Genomic DNA, 22,606 nt, shown 5'->3' with positions numbered 1-22,606 from the left:
AAGTTGTTTAATTTATCTGGGAGAGAAGTGTCCGTGTCGGTTACCTGCTGCCTTGCCTTGTACCCCTAAAGACATCTGGATTTGTAAGTCAATTGGCCTCTGTACATTGCCCCCTATTTTGTAGGGAGTGGATGAGAAAGTAGGATAACATAGAACTATTGCGAATGGGTGTAGACACAATGTGCTGGAGAAACTCAGTGGGTCAGGTTGCATCTCTGGAGAAAATGACTGGGTGACGTTTCTGATTGGGCCTCCTCCAGACCCCTCTTAGGAAGGCTTGAATAAAGATTGTAAACTGTCCTTATTGTGTGTAGGATAGTGCTAGTGTAACAGGGATTGCTGGTCAGCCGTAGGGCCTGTTTCTGCCGAAGGTAGACACAAAAAGCTGGAGTAACTCTGTGTGTGAGGCAGCTTCTCTGGATAAAAGGAATGGGTGATGTTTCGGGTCGAGACCCTTCTTCAGACTGAGATTGATGGTTTACGTGCTGTATAATAAGGTCATAAGGAATAGGAGTAGAATTAGGCCATTCAGCCCATCAAGTCTACTCCGTCATTCCATCGTGGCTGTTCTATCTCTCCCTCCTAACCCCATTCTGCTTTCTCCCCATAACCACGAACACCCGTACTAATCCAGAATCCATCAATCTCTGCCTTCAAAATAACACTGACTTGGCCTCTACAGCCTCTGTGGCTGAATTCCCTGAATTCCCTGAAAAAAGAATCAATCAATCAATCAATCAATTCCACAGATTCACCACCCTCTGACTAAAGACATTTCTCCTCATCTCCTTCCTAAAAGAACCTCCTTTAATTCTGAGGCTATGACTTCTCGTCCTAGACTCTCCCACTAGTGGAAACATCCTCTCCACATCCACTCTATCCAAGCCTTTTCACTATTCTGTGTTTCAATGAGGTCCCCACCTCATGCTTCTAAACTCTGAGCTAAGAACCAAACTAAATCTCTTGCCTTATTTGTTCCAGGTGGGATTCTTGAAGATTAGCCACAAATATGAGATAACGTTCCTGCTGCCGACGTCACAGAACTTGGGGCAGAGCTCCTGCTGCACCCCACTGCCCAGCCACTACTTGAAGGTGGTCGAGATCACCCCAGTGCCAGAAGGTAAGGTTCGTCTCCAAGTTAGGGCGCAGCGGTAGAGTTGCTGCCTTGCAGCGCCAGAGACCCGGGTTCGATCCTGATTACGGGGGCTTGTACGTTCCCCCCCGTCACCCGCGTGGGTTTTCTCCCAGATCTTTGGTTTCCTCCCACGCTCCAAAGACATCCAGGTCTGAAGGTAAATTGCCTTGGTATAAATGTAAAAATTGTCCTCAGTGTGTGTAGGGCAGTGTTAATATGAGGAGATCGCCACTGGTCGGGGCAGACCCAGTGGGCCAAAGAGTCTGTTTCTGCAACACATATCTAAAAATAACAAAATCCTTTATGAGGCTGTTGCTATGACTAGAGGGTCAGAGCTATAGGCAGAGGTTGAGTAGGCTGGGCTGAGGAGTGATCTTATAGAGCTGTATAAAATCATGAGAGGAATAGATCGGGTAGATGCACAGAGTCTCTTGCCAAGAATAGGTGAATCGAGGACCAGAGGACATAGGTTTAAGGTGAAGGGGAAAGATTTACAAGGAATCTGAGGGGTAAGATTTTCATACAAAGGGTGGTGGGTGTATGGAACATGCTGACAGATAAAGTAATTGTGGCAGGGACTATCCCAACATTTAAGAAACAGTTAGACAGGTCTTCTTATCGAGTCTACACGCAAGATTAGAAATTGTTCAGCCAATTGTCTGTCTTGCCACTTTTTGTACGTGGTGGTGGAAATATTGGTGAAAACAGGGCTGTGACATGAACGCTCTTTCCTTGACCCCAGTTAGACGGCACATGGATAGGACAGGTTTGGAGAGATATGGACCAAGAGTTCAAGAGAGTTTATTGTCATGTGTCCCTGATAGGACAATGCAATTCTTGCTTTGCTTCAGCACAACAGAACATAGTAGGCATGAATACAGAACAGATCAGTGTGTCCATATACCATTATATAAACATATAGACACATGAAGGAATAAACTGATAAAGTGCAAATAAACAGATAATGGGCTATTAATATTCAGAGTTTTGTCCGAGCCAAGTTTAATAGCCTGATGGCTGTGGGGAAATAGCTATTCCTGAACCTGGTCTTTGCAGTCTTCAGGCTCCTGTACCTTCTACCTGAAGGTAGCAGGGAGATGAGTGTGTGGCCAGGATGGTGTGGGTCCTTGATGATACTGCCAGCCTTTTTGAGGCAGCGACTGCGATAGATCCCCTCGATGGAAGGGATGTCAGAGCCGATGATGGACTGAGCAGTTTTTACTACTTTTTGTAGTCTTTTCCGCTCCAGGGCGCTCAAGTTGCCGAACCAAGCCATGATGCAACCGGTCAGCATGCTCTCTACTGTGCACCTGTCGAAGTTAGAGAGAGTCCTCCTTAACATACCGACTCTCCGTAATCTTCTCAGGAAGTAGAGGCACTGACTTGCTTTCTTAATAATTGCAACAGTGTTCTCGGACCAGGAAAGATCTTCAGAGATGTGCATGCCCAGGAATTTGAAGCTCTTGACCCTTTCATCCATCGACCCGTTGATATAAAAAGGACTGTGGGTCCCCATCCTATTCCTTCCAGAGTCCACAATCAGTTCCTTGGTTTTGCTGGTGTTGAGGGCCAGGTTATTGCGCTGGCACCATATGGACAGTCGCTCTCGATCTCTCTTCTATACTCTGACTCATCCCCATCAGTGATACGTCCCACAACAGTGCTGTCGTCAGCGAACTTGATGATGGAGTTCGCACTATGACTGGCTACGCAGTCATGAGTCTAGAGTGAGTACAGCAGGGGGCTGAGCACGCAGCCTTGAGGTGCTCCCGTGCTGATTGTTATCGAGCCTGACACATTTCCACCAATATAAACAGACTGTGGTCTGTGAATGAGGAAGTCAAGGATCCAATTGCAGAGGGATGCGCAGAGACCCAGTTATACGAGTTTGGTAACCAGCTTGGAGGGGATGATTGTATTAAATGCTGTGCTGTAATCAATGAATAACAGCCTGACATATGAGTTTTTGTTGTCCAAGTGGTCCAGAGCGGAGCGGAGGGCCAACGAGATCGCATCCAGCGTTGATCTGTTGTGGCGGGAAGTGAACTGCAGTGGGTCCAGGTTTTTGTCGAGGTAGGAGTTGATTTGCGCCATCATCAAACTCTCAAAGCACTTCATCACCACAGGCATTAGTGCCACTGGTCGATGAGGCACGCCACCTTGCTCTTCTTGGGCACTGGTATAATTGATGGCCTTTTAAAGCAGGTGTGAACCTCAGACCTCAGAAGTGAGAGGTTGAAAATGTCCGTAAAAACGCCAGCCAGTTGGTCCAAACGCAGACAAGTGTGACTAGTGTAACTGGGACATGTTGGCCGGTGTGGGCAAGTTGTTTCCACAGTGTATCACTCTATGACTCTCTGAAATGGTCTTGGATATAGAGAGAAGTGGAGCGAAATGTGCTAAAGGGAGGGATATACTGTTGGTGGGGGGGATGAGGGGTGGGGGGTGGGAAAGAGGGATGGGATAGTGGGTGAAATGGGTGAACACAGGAGTGGGGGGTAAGTGCAGGAAAAGGGAGAGGCGATGGGAATGGTGTGATTTAAAATTGGAGAATTCAGTGTAAACTACCCAAGTGGGATATCAGAATTAGAATCAGAATCAGAATCAGAATCACACTTTATTCGCCAAGTATGTTTTGCAACATACGAGGAATTTCATTGGCCAGGTCAGTCATACAATTAAAAGCAACAAATCACTCAAAAACCCATTTTAGCATGAACATCCACCACAGTGACTCCTGCACATTGCTCACTGTGATGGAAGGCAAAATAAAGTTCAAGTCTCGAGCCTCAATTGACGGCGGCGTTCGGGCCCTCCTGCATCGGGGGGATGTCAGCTCCCCCGCACCAGGCAATTGGACCTCGCGTTGGGGCTGGTTGAATCTTCTGCGACGTTGGAGCTCCCGACTAGCCTCTCCCGAAACTGCGAGCCCTTGATGGTAAGTTCGCGGTGGGAACGATCCCAGGCAAGGTATCCGCTCCGATGTTAAGTCCGCGCCCCATGGTGGTGGGGCTCACGACAGTCCGAGGCGGCTCCCAGCTCCAGCGATGATAGGCCACAGAGCCCGGAGAATGTGATCCGAAAATTGATCACATCGCCGGGAAGGTAAGAACTTGAAAAAAATGTTTCCCCCTATCCCCTCCCCCCTCCCCCCCACATAAAACAATCCGAAGACCATTAAAACAAATGTTTAACCAACTAAAAAATAACGAACAGACTGCCGGCAGGGCTGCCATCTCCCCGGCACCTCTGGTGGTCATGAGCTATTCCTCCAGTTTGCAGGAGGCATCTCTTTGGCAATGGTGGAGGTCATCATAACTTCATTTTTGCTTGAGTCATATACATCATAACTACATCATAACTTGCTTGAGTCATAGATACATGGAGTTATAGTGAAACAGGCCCTTCGACCCAACTTGCCCACACCCGACCAACATGTCCCACCTACACTAGTCCCACCTGCCTGTACTTGGCCCGTAGCTTTCCACATTTTCTGACGGATATTTTCTGAATGTGGGACATTTTCTGGGCAAACGAATTGGATAACTTGGGTTGCTCTTTAAATGCCATAGACAAAAAGGTGAAAGGGATTAGAATCGTAAGAAGGTCAATCCGCAAAGCCCTTCGGCCCAACTTACCCATGCCGTCCAAGATGCCACATCTACGCCAGTCCCACCTGTCCGTATTTGGCCCATATCCTTCTAAACCTGTCCTATCCATGTACCTGTCCAAATATATTTTAAATGCCTCAACTACCTCCTCCGGCAGATCTTGTCATATACCCATCAGACACTGTGTTAAAAGTTGCCCCTCAGGTTCCTATTAATCTTTCCCCCCTCACATTAAACCTATGTCCTCGGGTTCGTGATTCCCCTAATCTGGGTAAAACATTATGTGCATCAACCCCATCTCTTTCCCTCATTATATTGTACACCTCTATAAGATCACCCGTCACCCTCCTGCGCTCCAAGGAATAGAGTCTCAGCCTGTCCAACCTAGAGCTCAAGCCCTCGAGTCCTGGCAACATCCTCTGATAGATTTTGGGCTTGCCCCTGTGGATATCAGGTGAAGTAATCGGTTATTGGGTGGCATGGTGGAGCAGCGGTAGAGTTGCTGCCCTACCTTGCTAGAGGAGGAATAGCGGTGTGAAAACGCACACCTCCAGATTCAGTGTCTGAAGAAGGGTCTCGACTAGAAACGTTGCCTATTTCCTTCCCTCCATAGATGCTGCCTCACCCGTTGAGTTTCTCCAGCATTCCTGTCTACCTCCAGATTCAGAGACAGTTTCTTCCCAGTTGCTATCAGGCAACTGAATCATCCACCAACAAGTAGAGAGCAGTCCTGAACTACTATCTACCTCATTGGTGACCCTTGGACTATCCTCGATCAGACTTTTCTGGCTTTACCTTGCACTAAACGTTATTCCCTTATCTTCTATCTGTGCACTGTAGGTGGCTTGATTGTATTTGACTGGTTAACACGCAGTAAATTGTACACATGACAAGTTACGAAACAACTCCCAATTGAGTCTTTCTGTTGGTAGAAAATAAGCGTTTCAGGTTTTCAATGAGGTAGAAGGTAGTTCAGGGCCGATCTCTAGTTGTGGTAGGATGGTTCAGTTGCCTAATAACAGCTGGGAAAAAACTGTCCCAGAATCTGGTGGAGTGTGTTTTCACAATTCTGTACCTTTTGCCCAATAGGAGAGGGGAGAAGGGGGAGTGACCGGGGTGAGACTGGCCCTTGGTTATACTGCTGGCCTTGCCGAGGCAGCGCGAGGTGTAGATGGAGTTGATGGAAGGGAGGTTGGTTTGTGTGATGGTCATTGGTGACATTGATTCCGAGGAATTTAAAGTTTTGAACCATCTCTAATTTGGCGAAGACAAGGCAAACTGAAGTATGTGTATGGCTTCGCTTCCTGAAACTGGTCAGAGTTGTTTGGGCTTCTGAGGCTGGACAGGAGGATTAGACTAGCCAGCATGGGCAGGATGGTATGAATGGCCTCTTCCTTGCTTTGAGATTGGCTGTTTAGTTTAGTTTAGAGATACAGTGAGGAAACAGGTCCTTCTGGCCCACCAGGTCCACGCCGACCAGCGATCCCCGCAGATTAGCACAAGCCTACACACACTAGGGACAATTGATACTTATGCCAAGTATTTCAAACAGAGAGTTGTGAGTCTGTGGAATTCTCTGCCTCGGAGGCTGGTTCTCTGGATACTTTCAAGAGAGAGCTAGATAGGGCTCTTAAAGATAGCGGAGTCAGGGGATATGGGGAGAAGGCAGGAATGTGGTACTGATTGGGGATGATCAGCCATGATCACATTGAATGGCGGTGCTGGCTCGAAGGGCCGAATGGCCTACTCCTGAACCTTTTGTCTATACACAATCCCGAGCCAATTAATCTATAAACCTGTACTTGGAGTCTGGGAGGAAACTGAAGATCTCGGAGAAAACACATGTGGTCACGGGGAGAACGTACAAGCTTCGTACAGACAGCATCCGTAGTCGGGATCGAACCCGGATCTCCGGCGCTGCAAGCGCTGTAAGGCAGCAACTCTACCGCTGCTCCACCGTGCCACCCTGTTTGTGGCTCAAACTTGTTGCTTCTAACTTTTACCAGTTGATAAACAGAGAGAAGGTCCCACTTTTTTCCTGAGAGCTGATTGCAGTGAAGTGTTGACCTTCCTCAGTTCCATCAGCGTACACTGTCTATAGGCCCTGACAATAAACTAAACTAAATCACTGAGTTTGGCTACTTTAAGAGCTTCTAATGTCCCTCCGAGTAATTATGTCTGGAAACATTGTGGTCGGCAGTAATAAAGACTGGTTAGAGTCCAGAGAACAAGCTTCGATTAAGTACCCACATCAATAACAATCATTACTTCATGGAGGAAAAAGTCCTAAAACACTTAACAGCATAATCGGATTGGACATTGATATGGGTCGTTACAGGAGTCATTCCAACAAAACTCCTCTGAGCCTAGAGACATAGATTCATACAGCGTGGAAACAGGCCCTTTGGACCAACTTGCCCACACCGGCCAATATGTCCCATCTACACTAGTCCCACCTGCTTGCACTTGGCCCATTTCCCTCTGAACTTGCCCCGTCCATGCACCTGTCAATTACCTTCTCTGGCAGCTCGTCCCATACGCCCACCACCCTACTCGTGAAAAAGTTACCCCTCAGGTTCTATCAAACCTTTCCCCCTTCACCTTAAACCTATGTCCTCTGGTCCTCAATTCCCCTACTCTAGGCAAGAGTGCATCCATCTGATCTATCCCCCTCATGATTTTATGCACCTCGATAAGATCACCCCTCATCCTCCTGCGCTCCAAAAAACAGTCCCTCTTAGTTAACATGTACTGGTTTAGGGAAGAACTTCCCTAAGTTGCCTGGTGGTGCAGCAGTAGAGTTGCTGCCTTACAGCGCCAGAGACCTGGGTTCGATCCCGACTACGGGTGCTGTCTGTACGGAGTTTGTACGTTCTCCCCGTGACCAGCGTGGGTTTTCTCCGAGAATTTCGGATTCCTCCCACACTCCAAAGACGTGCAGGTTTGTAAGTTAATTGGCTTAGTGAAAATGTAAAAATTGTGTGTGTAGGATAGTGTTAATGTGCGGGGGTTGCTGGTCGGTTTGGACTCTGGGCCGAAGGACCTGTTTCCGTGCTGTATTTCAAGTCAAGTCAAGTCAAGTCAAGTTTATTTGTCACATACACACACGAGATGTGCAGTGAAATGAAAGTGGCAATGCTCGCGGACTTTTGTGCAAAAGACAAACAACAAAACAACCAAACAAATTATAAACACAATCATAACACACATATTCTTTTACATAATAAATAATAGTTTCTAAACTAAACTAAAGTTTGGGATCTGGAGATATAGAGACCAACAAATGGCAGCAAGTGGTGGCAAAACTGGAAAATTCTCGGAAGGTTGTTAGGCCAGTGGTGGTCACAGATTAAAGATTCCATCTCTCAGAAGACTTAACTAAATAATTATTCCTCTTTGACAGCTTGGTAAATATGTTACAAGGTAAGGTCACACTAACTAGGAGGCTCCGCAGAGCTTGTTGAATTAGATTAGAGCCAAATCTAAATGTAAATGTCAAAAAAAAATTGTCCCTACTGTGTGGAGGGTAGTGTTAGTGTGTGGGGATTGCTGGTCGGCACGGACCCAGTGGGCCGAAGGGCCTGTTTATGTGCTGTATCTCTAAACTAAACTGACCTAAACCAGAGGACATTGGTTTATAGTGAGGTATACTTTGCACGTGACTATCAAGCACCATTGTGCCTTTGCCACCACTTGCCACCCATTGTTGGCTTCCCACGTTAGACCCAAAATGCAGGAGAAACCCAGCGGGACAGGCAGCATCTCTGGAAAGAAGGAATTGGTGACTTTTTGGTTTGAGGGTTGGGTCTGAAGAAGGGACCCGACCCGAAACGCCACCCATTCATTTTCTCCAGAGATGCTGCCTGTCCCTCTGAGTTACGCCAGCATTTTGTGTCTATCTTCGGTGTGCACCAGCATCTGCAGTTCCTTCTTACACACCAAGTCCAAAGTTCTTCCCTGAACCAGCATATGTCAGCTATGAAGCAGCTCAGAGGAGTTTTGTTGGGATCACTCCTATAACGACTCATCAATTTTCATTCCGATTACGCTGTTAAGTGGTTTTGACTTTTTTCTCCATTAAGTAATGATTGTTGTTGATGTGCATACTTAATCGAAGCTTGTTCTCTGGACTCTAACCAATCTTTGTTACTGCTGACCACAATGCTTAAGAAACAATTAGACAGATACATGGATAAGACAGGTTTAGAGTGATATGGGCCAAACGCAGTCAGCTTTTTTTTAGTTTAATTTAGGGATACAGCGCGGAAACATGCCCTTCGGCCCGCCGAGTCCGCACCGACCAGTGATCCCCGCACATTAACACTACCCTACACACACTAGGGACATTTTGCATTTATGCCAAGCCAATTAACCTACAAACCTTCGGAGTGTGGGAGGAAACCGAAGAACTCGTAGAAAACCCACACAGTCATGGGAGAACGTACACACTCTGTACAGACAGCACCCAGAGTCAGGATCAAACCCGGGTCTTCAGGACTGCACACGCTGTGCTGTAAGGCAGCAACTCTACCGCTGTGCCACCATGCTGCCCTATTAGTTGTGACTAGTGTAGTTGGGACATGTTGGTCCGTGTGGGCAAGTTGGGCTGAAGGGCCTGTTTCCACACTGTATCACTCGGTGGCTATGAGATAATGTATTTCAGTCTGGTTCAGCATTGGGTAGACATAGAGGCATACGAACAGAAGCAGGCCGCTCGGCCCAACTTGTCCATGCTGACCGAGATGCCACAACTAAGCTAATCCCATTTACCCGCACTTGGCCAGTATTCTTCTTCGCTTTTCCTACCCATTTACCTGTCTAGGTGTCTTTAAAATGCTGTTACAATGCCTGCCCCTTGCACCTTAAAGCTACGACTTCTAGTATTTGATCCGATCATCCTGTGGAAAGATTCAATCTGTTTACCCTAGCTATGCCTCATAATATTATATACCTCTATCTGGTCTCCTGCAACATCCTGCGTTCAAGAGAAAACAATTGTACAAGGCATTGGTGAGGCCAATTCTGGAGTATGGTGTACAATTTTGGTCGTCTAATTATAGGAAGGATGTCAACAAAATAGAGAGAGTACAGAGGAGATTTAGTAGAATGTTGCCTGGGTTTCAGCAACTAAGTTACAGAGAAAGGTTGAACAAGTTAGGGCTTTATTCTTTGGAGCGCAGAAGGTTAAGGTGGGACTTGATAGAGGTTTTTAAAATGATGAGAGGGATAGACAGAGTTGACGTGGAAAAGCTTTTCCCACTGAGAGTAGGGAAGATTCAAACAAGGGGACATGACATGAAAATTAAGGGACTGAAGTTTAGGGGTAACATGAGGGGGAACTTCTTTACTCAGAGAGTGGTAGCTATGTGGAATGAGCTTCCAGTGAAGGTGGTGGAGGCAGGTTTGTTTTTATCGTTTAAAAATAAATTGGATAGTTATATGGATGGGAAGGGAATGGAGGGTTATGGTCTGAGCGCAGGTATATGGGACTAGGGGAGATTATGTGTTCGGCACGGACTAGAAGGGTCGAGATGGCCTGTTTCCGTGCTGTAATTGTTATATTCATTATATGGTTAATCCAAATCTGACCAACTTCTCCCCGTAGCTATCCAGAAATCATTCTAAACCGGCATGTCAGTTCCTTGGAGTAACTCAGCGGGTCAGGCAACTTCTATGGAGAAATGTGGATAGTCTATGCTGCTCCCCACTGGCAGCAGGGTGGCGCCGCAGTAGAGTTGCTTTCTTGTAACGCCATAGACCCTGGTGAGGTGTTTAGAAGTTTGAGGGTGGACCTCATTGAAATGTACAGAATAATGAAAGGCATAGATAGAGTGGATGTGGAGAGGATGTTTCCGCTTGTGGGAGAGACTAGGACCAGAGGTCATAGCCACAGAATTAAAGAGCGCTCTTTTAGAAAGGAGTTGAGGAGAGAGGGTGGTGAATCTATGACACTCATTGCCACAGTAGGCTGTGGAGGCCAAGTTAGTGGATCTTTTTAAGGCAGAGATAGACAAATTCTTTATTAGAACAGACGTCAGGGTTATTGGGAGAAGGCATGAAAATGGGATTAGGAGGTAGAGATCAGTCATGATTGAATGGCGGAAAAGACTTGATGGGTCGAATGGCCTAATTCTAGTCCTATAACTTGTGAACGTGTTGCATTTTGGAAAATCTAACATGGTCTGAACCTATGCAGTGAACGGTCAGGCTCTGGGGAGTGTTGTAGAGCGGAGGGATCTAGGAGTGCAGGAACACAGTTCATTGAAAGTGGCATCACAGGTAGATAGAGTGGTCACCTGTGCCTGCTGGTGCAGCAGGCAGTGAAGAAAGCGAATGGTATGTTAGCATTCATAGCAAAAGGATTTGAGTATAGGAGCAGGGAGGTTCTACTGCAGTTGTACAGGGTCTTGGTGAGACCACACCTGGAGTATTGCGTACAGTTTTGGTCTCCTAATCTGAGAAAAATACATTCTTGCCATAGAGGGAGTACAGAGAAGGTTCACCAGACTGATTCCTGGGATGTCAGGACTTTCATATGAAGAAAGACTGGATAGACTCGGCTTGTACTCGCTAGAATTTAGAAGACTGAGGGGGGATCTTATAGAAAATTACAAAATTCTTAAGGGGTTGGACAGGCTAGATGCAGGAAGATTGTTCCCGATGTTGGATGTTAGTTGATAGTCCATAACAAGGGGTCACAGTGTAAGGATGGGGAAATCCTTTAGGACCGAGATTACAAAAATATTTTTCACACAGAGAGTGGTGAATCTGTGGAATTCTCTGCCACGGAAGGTAGCTGAGGCCAGTTCATTGGCTATATTTAAGAGGGAGTTAGATGTGGCCCTTGTGGCTAAAGGGATCAGGGGGTATGGAGAGAAGGCAGGTACAGGATACTGAGTTGGATGATCAGCCATGATCATATTGAATGGCGGTGCAGTCTCAAAGGGCCGAATGGCCTACTCCTGCACCTAATTTCTATGTTTCTATGTTTCTATGTCACAAAGGCATTTGGCACATATTGAATACAAAAGATGGGATTTCATGTTGCAGTTGTAGAGTATTGTGCTTTTAGAGTATTATGTTCAGTATTGGTTACCATGTTATAGGAAAGATGTTGTTGAACTGGAAAGGGTACAGAGAAGACCAGAGAACATAGGTTTATGGTGAAGGGGAAAAGATTTAATAGGAATCTGAGGGGTAACTTTTACGAGGATGTTGCCAGGGCTAGAGGGTCTGAGCAGTAGGGAGAGGTTGAGTAGACTGGGACTTTATTCCTTGGAGCGCAAGAGGATGAATGGGTGATCTTATGGAGGTGTATAAAATAATGAGAGGATTAAACCAGGTAAATGAACAGTCTCTTGCCCAGAGTAGGAAAATCAAGAACCAGAGGATATAGGTTTATGGTGAGGAGAAAAAAGATTTATAGGAACCTGAGGGGTACATTTTTCACACAAAAGGTTGTGTGTGTATGGAATGAGCTGCCGGAGAAGGTAGTTGAGGCAGGGACTATCCCAACGTTTAAGAAGCATTTAGACAGGAGAGGACAGGTTTAGAGGGATGTGGGCCAAACGCAGGCTGGTGCACATAGTGTCAAAGTCAAAGTCAATTTTATTCGTCACATGCACCCGAAGTGAAATGAATTTGCCAGCAGCGATGGTGGCGACCCCACCAACCCCCTAGTGTAGATGGGACTTGGCGGTCGGTGTGGGCAAGATAGGCCAAAGGGCCGCATTCCGCGCTGTATTCCACTCTGACTTCGTGAGAGATATGGGCCAAACATGGGTAGGTGGAACAAGCTTAGTACGGGCATTCACTGGAATTTCGAAGGATGAGAGGATATCTTATAGGAAAATATAAGATTCTTAAGGGTAGATGCAGGAAAAATATTCCCCATGTTGGGGGAGTCCAGAACCAGGGGTCAAAGTTTAAGAATAAGGAGCAGGCCATTTAGGACTGAGATGAGCAAATACGTTTTCACCCAGAGAGTTGTTAATCTGTGGAATTCTATTCCACAGAAGGCAGTGGGGGCCAGTACACCGGATGTTTTCAAGACAGAGTTAGATTTAGCTCTTAGGGCTAATGGAATCGAGGGAAAAAGCAGGAATGGGGTACTGATTTTAGATGATCAACCATGGTCATATTGAATGGCGGTGCCAGCTCGAAGGGCTGATTCACCTACTCCTGCACCTATTTTTCTATGTTTCTATGTTGGTTGGTATGGGCAAGTTGAGCCAAAGAGCCTCTTTCCATGCTTTGTCACTATGCCTCTAAATTACCTTCTTCCAAACCATCTTGCAGCCCATGTCTACAACAGCATCAACCACACCTAGTATATATCTATCTATCTATCTATCTATCTATCTATCTATCTATCTATCTATCTATCTATCTATCTATCTATCTATCTATCTATCTATCTATCTATCTATCTATCTATCTATCTATCTGTGATCTAGGATCTACGCCAAAATGGACATGGTAGCGCAAAAAGTCTTTGCACCATCTTACTCACATTTGTCCTGCGGTCGTTCCTATAAAGTACCGTTCACATTGATGTTATATTTCACAAGTTATTCATGATTTTTATGTTTAAAAATTCAAGTTTAAGAAGAATTTAACAGCTAAATCCTTGCTGGCCCTGCTAGCAACAAAGTTGCATACAAAGTTGCAATTGAGGAACACTGAGTGCGCCAAGCTCCGCCAAGTTTTTACCTGAACAGGAGGGGGAGGGGCAATTGCATTATGTTTTAAAGTCCTCGAAGCAAGAGTAGGGGGAGGTTGTGCTGGGGATAAGCCCCTGCACAGTTGGGGGCTATGGGTGAGTGTGGAATATGGGGGAACGGGTAAGTGGTGGAATATTGCCTTGGGGAAGGGGTTGCATTGGGGGACCAGACCTCCCGTGTGGGTTATGGGTGAGTGTGGAATATGGGGAAAACGGGTGAGTGGTGGAATATTGCATTGGGGAACGGGTTGCATTGGGTGACCAGGCCTCTCGTGTGGGTTATGGGTGAATGGTGGAATATTGCATTGGGAACGTGTTGCATTGGGGGACCAGGCCTCCCGTGTGACAGGGACCAACGGGTCACACTTGGTCTAGTAGAATTTAAAGATACAGTTGCAAAACTCTTTAACTCCCCCTCCCATTCCCACACTGACCTTTCTGTCCTGGGCTTCATGTATGGAGCTTCAGGATGCGCTGCATCTTCAGCTCCTGGCTCCTTATGTGTTGGCCTAGCTGGCTCCATATCTGGCCATTGACGGTCTTGACAGTTCTCGGGTGCCGTATACGTCTCGAGAGCCTCCTGGAGTACTTTCTCCTGGAGAGGTTTGTTGGAGAGCCGGTTTATGCTTGCCGCCATTTTTGGGTTCAGCATTCTCCCGGCCCTCGGGGGCGCCGCATATCTGTTGACCACACCCAGCAGCTCTTCTTCCTCCTGCTCCCCTGGCATACTTGTGCAGTCGTCCGCCTGCCCCTGCGATAAGCCAGCCCAGTCCTGGCCTCCCTTGCTGCCCTCAAACAAGGAGGGAGCAGAGGGGTGAGGTGACGGTTTGGAGGAGGCCTCAGCCCGTCCTCCCTGGTGATGCCTTGCCTGCATCTCCTGCTCGAGCATTTGCTCGAGGAGCTGCCTCATGCAGCTTAAGCGGCTGTCTCCCCGTTTAGCCGGTGGAGAGTGTTCCCGTTCCTCCGACGAGTCGGAGACCACCGGCCGGTCCGTTTTACGGGTGGATTTCCTCCCTGTGCGAGGTGTTGAAGTCGGCAGCACAGGGAGCGGCTCGGGGTCGGGTGTACGGGAGCGCTCAAATTGCTCCTCCGCCGCCAGTGGCTGCCGCCCAGATGTCGACCCTTCCTCGGGGGGAGTTGGGCAGGCAGTCCGTTTAGTTGGTCGCTTGCGGGTAGCCATGCTAGCGACTTCTCTGCAATACAAAAGACTCACTTACCTGAGGTCTTGTCTTTATCCTGCAGCTGGAGAGCCTGGCTCCAGCTGCCGCCGCTGTTGCGCTGCTGGCGTAATGCCGCGCCTGCGCACTGGGTGGGTTCTTCACGTAGTCACTCACGTGACTCCAAAGTAAAATTTAAAGATACAGTTGCAAAACTCTTTAACTCCCCCTCCCATTCCCACACTGACCTTTCTGTCCTGGGCTTCCTCCATTGTCAGAGTGAGGCCAAGTGCAAATTGGAGGAACAGCACCTCATATTTCACTTGGGCAGCTTACAGCCCATCGGTATGAACATTGACTTCTCTAATATCAAGTGACCCTTGCTTTACCTCTCTCTCCATCCCCTCCCCTTCCCAGTTCTCCCACTAGTCTTACTGTCTCCTACTACATTTTATCTCTGTTTGCCTTGCTGTTACCTTCTCCCAGCTAACAATGAATTATTTTACATTTTCCTTGATCTCCATTCCCTTTGTCCCATTTTCATACCTTCACACTTCTTAATCTCTGTATCTCCCTCTCCCCTGAAATCAGTCTGAAGAACGTGTTACCTATTCCTTCTCTCCAGAGATAGAAACGTAGAAACATAGCCAATTGGTGGAGTAGTAGGTCATTCGGCCCATTCAAGCCAGCACTACCATTCAATATGATCATGGCTCATCTTCCTGAATCAGTACCCCGTTCCTGCTTTCTCCCCATATCCATTGATTCTGTTAGACCTAAGAGCTATTTCTAAATCTCTCTTGAAAACCTCCAGTGAATTAGCCTCCACTGACTTCTGTGTCAGAGAATTCCACAGATTCACTCTCTGGGTGAAAAAGTTTTTCCTCATCTCATGCTGCCTGTCCTGCTGAATTACTCCAGCATTTTGTGTCTATCTTTGAAAGAAGTGACTACACGTTTATAGTTCCATGTTGCAGCACACATTCCCCGGGCAGCACACGACATTGATCGGTAATTGAATTTCAAGCCTAATTTTTGTTTCTCGTAAATGATTAAAATTCCCTCATAGAGCTAAACGGATGAAAGCAATATTACAAACATGATGCTATGTCCCAAGCTGCCCGTTGCCTAGCAACAACCTTGGTTCCAGAATCGAACCATTATTCACTGGCGATCACCATGAGAGGCAGGCACCGGCTCCACAACTGCACTGAGTCGAGTCATAGAGTGATACAGTGTGAAAACTGGCCCATCGACCCAACCTGCCCACACCGGCCGACATGCCCCAGCTGCACTAGTCCCACCTGCCCTCGTTTGACCCATATCCCTCTACACGTGTCCTATACATGTGCCTGTTGCAATGCTTCTCAAACGTTGCGATAGTCCCTACAACCTCCTCCGGCAGCTCGTTCCATACACAGGTCACCCTTGGTGAAATAAAGTTACCCCTCGGGTTCTATTAAATCTTTTCCCTCTCACCTTTTGGGTTTGAGTGTGTGGAGAGATGGGGTGGGAGAGTGAAATTAACAATTGAATCAATGAACAAGAACTGAGAGAGGTTGAGTAGGCTGGGACTCCAGGAATCAAAGCGGTCACCTCTATGTGGAGCTACAGGAGATGGGCAAGGTCCGAAATGAGTATTTCTCCTCTGTATTTACAGAGGAGAAAGACAGTAAGATGGAGGAAAGTGAAGCAGTCACTGGTTACCATTTAAGAAGTATTGAAGGTAGTGTCGTGTTTGAAGGTAGACAAATCTCCAGGGCCTGATCTGATATATCAGAGGACATTGCGGGAAACCAGAGTGGAAATTGCCGGTGCCCTGGTTGAAATTTACGAGTCGTCCTTAAATACAGGAGAGGTGCCGGAAGACTGGAGGATGGCAAATGTTGTTCCTCTTTTCAAGAAGGGCTGCAGGGAAAATGCTGGGAACTATAGGCCGGTGAGCTTAACATCTGTAGTTGGTAAGTTACTGGAGAGTAGTCTGAGGGATAGGATATACAGGCATTTGGATGGACAAGGGCTGATTAGGGACTGTCAGCATGGTTTTGTATGTGGGAGGTCGTGTCTCACAAACCTGATTGATATTTTTGAAGACGTAACCAAAAATGTTGATGAGAGCAGAGCTGTAGATGTTGTGTACATCACAACATCAGTAAAGCATTCAACAAGGTTCCGCATGGTAGGCTGCTCTGGAAGGTTAGATCACATGGGATCCAAGGAGAGATAGCCGAATGGATAGCAAATTAGCTCCATTGAAGGAAGCAGAGGGTGATGGTGGAAGGTTGCTTCTCAAACTGGACGACTGTGACTAGTGGTTCGGTGCTGGGCCCATTACTGTTTGTCATCGACATCAATGATTTGAATGAGAACATACAGGGCAAGATTAGCAAGTTTGCTGATGATACAAAAGTGAGTGGTTTTGCAGATAGTGAAGATGGTTGTGAACGATTGCAGCAGCAGGATCTGGATCGATTGGCCCAGTGGGCAGAGGAATGGTTGATGGAATTTAATACAGAGAAGTGTGAGGTGTTGCATTTTGGGACGTAGAGCAAGGATAGGACCTACACAGTAAATGGTAGGCCTCTGGGTAGTGATGTAGAGCAGAGGGATCTAGCAGTACAGGTGCATGGTTCCTTGAAGGTCGAGTCGCAGGTAGATAAGGTGGTCAAAAAGGCTTTTGACACTTTGGCCTTCATCAGTCAGAGTATTGAGTATATAAGTTGGGGGCAGTTGCAGTTGTATAAGACGTTGGTGAGATCGCATCTAGAATATTGTGTTCAATTCGGGGAACCATGTTATAGGAAAGATATTGTCAAGCTTGAAAGTGTTCAGAAAATATTTACGAGGATGTTGCCAGGACTAGAGGGTGTGACCTACAAGTGGAGGTTAAGTAGGCTGGGTCTCTATTCCATGGAGTGTAGGAGGATGAGGGGAGATCATATAGAGGTATACAAAATCATGAGAGGAATAGATCGGGTAGATGCACAGAGTATTTTGCCCAGAGTAGGGGAATCGAGGACCAGAGAACATGGTTTCAAGGTGAAGGGGAAAAGATTTAATAGGAATCCGAGGGTAACTTTTTCACACAAAAGGGTGGTGGGTGAATGGAACAAGCTGCTAGAGGAGGCAGTTGAGGCTGGGACTATCCCATCGTTTAAGAAACAGTTAGACAGGTACATGGATAGGCCAAGTTTGGAGGAGTATGGACCAAGTGCAGGCAAGTTGTACTCGGGTAACTGGGACATTGTGGGCCAGTTGGGCCGAAGGGCCTGTTTCCACACTGTATCACTGTATAACTCTAAGACTATTCCTTGGAACACAGAAGGATGAGGGGTGACCTTATAGAGGTGTATAAAATCATGAGAGGAATAGATCAGGTAGACGCACAGAGTCTCTTGCCCAGAGTTGACGAATCGAGAACCAGATCATAGGTTTAAGGTAAGGGGGGAAAAATTGAATAAGCATCTGAAGAGTAACGTTTCCACGCAAAGGGTGGTGGGTGTGTGGAACGAGCTGCAAGGGGTAGTAGTTGAGGCTGGGATTATCCCAACATTTAAGAAACAGTTAGACAGGTACATGGGTGTGACAGGTTTAGAGGGATACGGGCCAAACGCCAGCAGGTCAGTCTAGTGTAGATGAGACATGTTGGCAGGTGTGGGCAAGTTGGGCCAAAGGGCCTGTTTCCATGCTGTATGACTATGTGAAAAAACAACTTGGTTCGACATGCTTTGTTTAGTAAAGCTCTCTGCAGCCTTTTTATTTCCCTCCACTGTTTAGATTCACACTACAGATTCACACTGCAAGTCGTTTGTGAAATTGCCGCTGGGCTGAATAGCATTTGCATTGTAATAGCTGGTGTTTCACACTGCTCTCACTACACAGTCATTTTGTAAATTAGCCTTTAAGTGCAACTGAAATTGTGAGCGTTTCAATTGCTTTCATTAAGTGTCGCTGAACGGTAGGGTACCATTAAGTTGGAAAGAATGCCGATAAGATTTACGAGGATATGGCCAGGACACAAGGGCCTGAGCTTCAGGGAGTGGTTGGACAGGCCAGCATTTTATTCCATAGAAACATAGAAAATAGGTGCAGGAGTAGGCCATTCGGCCTTTCGAGCCAGCACCACCATTCAATACGATCATGGTTGATCATGCAAAATCAGTACCCCGTTCCTTCCATCTGCCCATATCTCATGATTTCTTTACCCCTAAGAGTTAAATCTAACTCTCTTGAAAACATCCAGTGAATTGGCCTCCACTTACTTCTGTGGCAGAGAAATCCACAGATTCACAACTCTCTGGGTGAAAAAGTTTTTACTCATCTCAGCCCTAAATGGCCTACACCCTTATTCTTAAACTGTGACCCCTGGTTCTGGGCTCCCCCAACATCAGGAACATTTTTCCTGAATTGACCCTGTCGAATCCCTTAAGAATTTTATATGTTTCTATATGATCATAGAAACATAGAAATTAGGTGCAGGAGTAGGCCATTCGGCCCTTCGAGCCGGCACCGCCATTCAATATGATCATGGCTGATCATCCAACTCAGTATCCCGTACCTGCCTTCTCTCCATACCCCCTGATCCCCTTAGCCACAAGGGCCACATCTAACTCCCTCTTAAATATAGCCAATGAACTGGCCTCAACTACCCTCTGTGGCATCAACTACCCTCTGTGGCATCAATCGTGTAGTGCAGAAAGCTGAGAGATGATCTTATAGAACTGGACCTATACAAGGTTAATGAGGATGTTGTCTGCATGTATTGTGAACCATTTTGGGCCCCATATCTGAGGAAGGATGTGCCGGCTCTGGAGGAGGCTTACGAGAATGATCCCACGAATAAATGGGTTAACGTATGATGAGCGTTTGACGGCACTGGGCCTGTACTTGCTGGAGTTTATAAGGATGAGGGGGTACCTCATTGAAACTCACTGAATAGTGAAAGGCCTGGCTAGAGTGGACGTGGAGAGGATGTTTCCACCAGTGGGAGAGTCTAGGACCAGAGGTCATAGCCTCAGCAGGGCTCGAAATTAACAGTTGGCTGGGTGCCACTGACCACTCAAAGTGCCGCCGGGCAACCTAAATGGCGAGTCACTTTTACCCGGCTTGGCAACTTGGTTTATACCGAAGATAGACACAAAAAAATTGGAGTAACTCCGTGGGTCCGGCAGCGTGACGTTTTGTGTCGGCGACGGTTGTGGGCAAAGATCTTATAGCGGAGCTCCGCTATAAGATCTTAGGTTGTGGGAAAGATGTTAAGTGTGGCGTGACGGAGGGTCGGAGCACAGTAGCAGCGGCGACGGCTCCATCTCCTCCTCCTCCTGCACCCCGCCCGGCCTGATAACGGCTGCTGCTGCCACTCCGCTTTCAAAGCAAACCCTTGGAGGAGGGAGGTGTCGGTCAGAGGCGGAAGTAGAGTGGAGGGGGGGTGAGGATAGGGCGCAGTGATTGGAGGAGGGGAGACGTGCCAAAACACTCTCGGCAGACCTGCACCGCAGCCAGGATCGATCCCGGTCTCCGGCGCTGCAATCGCTGCTGAACCGCCACTGGACCATCCCCGTCCCCACGCCCGCAGGTGGCCAGAGGCGTCGGGAGTCAGACTGGAGCGGTGCCCCTAGGCCCACAGCCAGTGTAGAGAAGCAGCGCTAAACCCAGCTCACTCTGCCTGTCCCTGTCTGGATTGAGACAGGGCTGTCGGCGAGACAGGCAGAGTTCAGCTGCATTTAGCGCTGGATTGAGCTGAAATTACCGTTCACGGGGCCTCCGAATCCTCGCGCGCGTGTGTGAGTATGCGCATGCGCTCGCTAACCCCCGGTCCCCTCTATATTTTCACAGCGATTTCCGTGCCTGACAGAGACGCCCATGGCAGCGATGATTCCGGTGCTGTCCGAGGAGCACTGGCCTTCCTTCCCACCTCCTCTGCCCCTTTATTTATCTCTCTCTCTCTTTCTCTCTCTCTCTCGTACGCCCCTCCACTCCCCTTATCCTGAGATACCTCCTCTCCATCCCGCACTGATCCCCATTCCTGCCTCTATTCAGTCCCCTGTGCTCCCCTCCTCATCTACTCCCCCCACACCCCCATCTATACATCCTGCACTGATCTCCCTATCCACCTCACATTGATTCTCCTGCCACTCCCCATCAATCTTACACTGGTCCCCCAATTCATCCTGTACTGACCCCCCTTCTCATCCATCCTGCACTGCTCCTCCCCTTCATCCAACAGCGCTCCCCCATCCATCCTGCACAGATCCCCCCCCTTCAACCCACTGTCATCCCCCGCACTCTCCCCTCACAATTTTACCTACTTCAACCAACACGCATTCATTCTCCTGCCTCAAACCATCCAATCCACACCGATTGCCTTCTCAAGCCACCCCCCCCCTCTCCCCCACCACCACCATCTATCCATCCTGCACTGATTCACACACCCCTACCTTTTCAATTGTTGCTTACAAACTGGGTAAGAATGTCCGATAATGTGGCGTCTTGACATCTTTAAATATATTCCCAAAAGAACATTTGCTGCATTATGTCCTTTGGCCATCTCTTGCTAGTTAGTGTAATGTTTAACCTGTCAGATGGGTATAGTCAGTTTTAACAGCTATTATCATAAAATGCCTTAGGAAAATTCCTTCAACCTGGATATTTTGTTGCGCATAAATTATAGAAACATAGAAAATAGGTGCAGGACTAGGCCATTCGGCCCTTCGAGCCTGCACCGTCATTCAATATTATCATGGCTGATCATTCAACTCAGTATCCCGTACCTGCCTTCTCTCCATACCCCCTGATCCCTTTAGCCACAAGGGCCACATCTAACCAAATATAGCCAATGAACTGGCCCTAACTACCTTCTGTGGCAGAGAGTTCCAGAGATTCACCACTCTCTGTGTGAAAAATGTTTTTCTCACCTTGGTCCTAAAGGATTTCCCCTTTATCCTTAAACTGTGACCCCTTGTTCTGGACTTTCCCAACATCGGGAACAATCTTCCTGCATCTAGCCTGTCCAACCCCTTAAGAATTTTGTAAGTTTCTATAAGATCCCCCTCAATCTCCTAAATTCCAGCCGAGTCTATCCAGTCTTTCTTCATATGAAAGTCCTGCCATCCCAGGAATTAGTCTGGTGAACATTCTCTGTACTCTCTCTATGGCAAGAATGTCTTTCCTCAGATTAGGAGACCAAAACTGTACGCAATACTCCAGGTGTGGTCTCGCCAAGACCCTGTACAACTGCAGTAGAACCTCCCTGCTCCTATACTCAAATCCTTTTGCTATGAATGCTAACATACCATTCGCTTTCTTCACTGCCTGCTGCACCTGCATGCCTACTTTCAATGACTGGTGTACCATGACACCCAGGTCTCATTGAATCTCCCCTTTTCCCAATCAGCCACCATTTAGATAAAGTCTACTTTCCTGTTTTTGCCACCAAAGTGGATAACCTCACATTTATCCACATTATACTGCATCTGCCATGCATTTGCCCAATCACCCAGCCTTTCCAAGTCACATTGCAGCCTCCTAGCAATCCTTCTCACAGCTAACACTGCCCCCCAGTCATCCGCAAACTTGGGGATGTTGCATTCAATTCCCTTGTCCAAATCATTAATATATAGTGTAAATAGCTGGGGTCCCAGCACTGAGCCTTGCAGTACCCCACGTCACTGCCTGCCATTGTGAAAAGGACCCGTTTACTCCTACTCTTTACTATGTGGGAAGCGAGAGTGTTTCTGTACCAATAGCAATAACGACAAATGCTATGGCCGTGCCATGATAATGTTCGGTCCTTCACAGAAAACATGCTTGCATCAATCTGTAGTGTGCATGGTTAAGCTTTATGTTATCAAGGTCCAGGATTTATTGACACAGGTTGATCATACGCTGAATAATTGTAAGATTAAACGAGAACTTACCAGTTCAAAGTTTGATTTTAATTTTATGAGGATTTACGATGAGGGATTACGCGACATACTTCAAA

General features: G+C 47.2%; 1 protein-coding gene across 1 annotated transcript in view; it reads left to right on the top strand.

Annotated features, from left to right (window-relative positions):
• The first annotated feature begins 924 nt into the window (after positions 1 to 924).
• The window catches only part of LOC129694615 (UPF0687 protein C20orf27 homolog), a 44,855-nt gene continuing 23,173 nt past the window's right edge, over positions 925 to 22,606 (top strand). Inside the window, exon 1 of the mRNA XM_055631346.1 lies at positions 925 to 1,120. Coding sequence (XP_055487321.1) covers positions 925 to 1,120 — 196 coding nt within the window. The remainder of the gene's footprint in view (positions 1,121 to 22,606) is intronic.

Source organism: Leucoraja erinacea, unplaced genomic scaffold, assembly GCF_028641065.1.
Source record: "Leucoraja erinacea ecotype New England unplaced genomic scaffold, Leri_hhj_1 Leri_724S, whole genome shotgun sequence".
Classification (NCBI taxonomy): Eukaryota; Metazoa; Chordata; class Chondrichthyes; order Rajiformes; family Rajidae; genus Leucoraja; species Leucoraja erinaceus.
The sequence above is the reverse complement of the archived record's forward strand: the minus strand, read 5'-3'. Positions and strand labels throughout refer to the sequence as shown.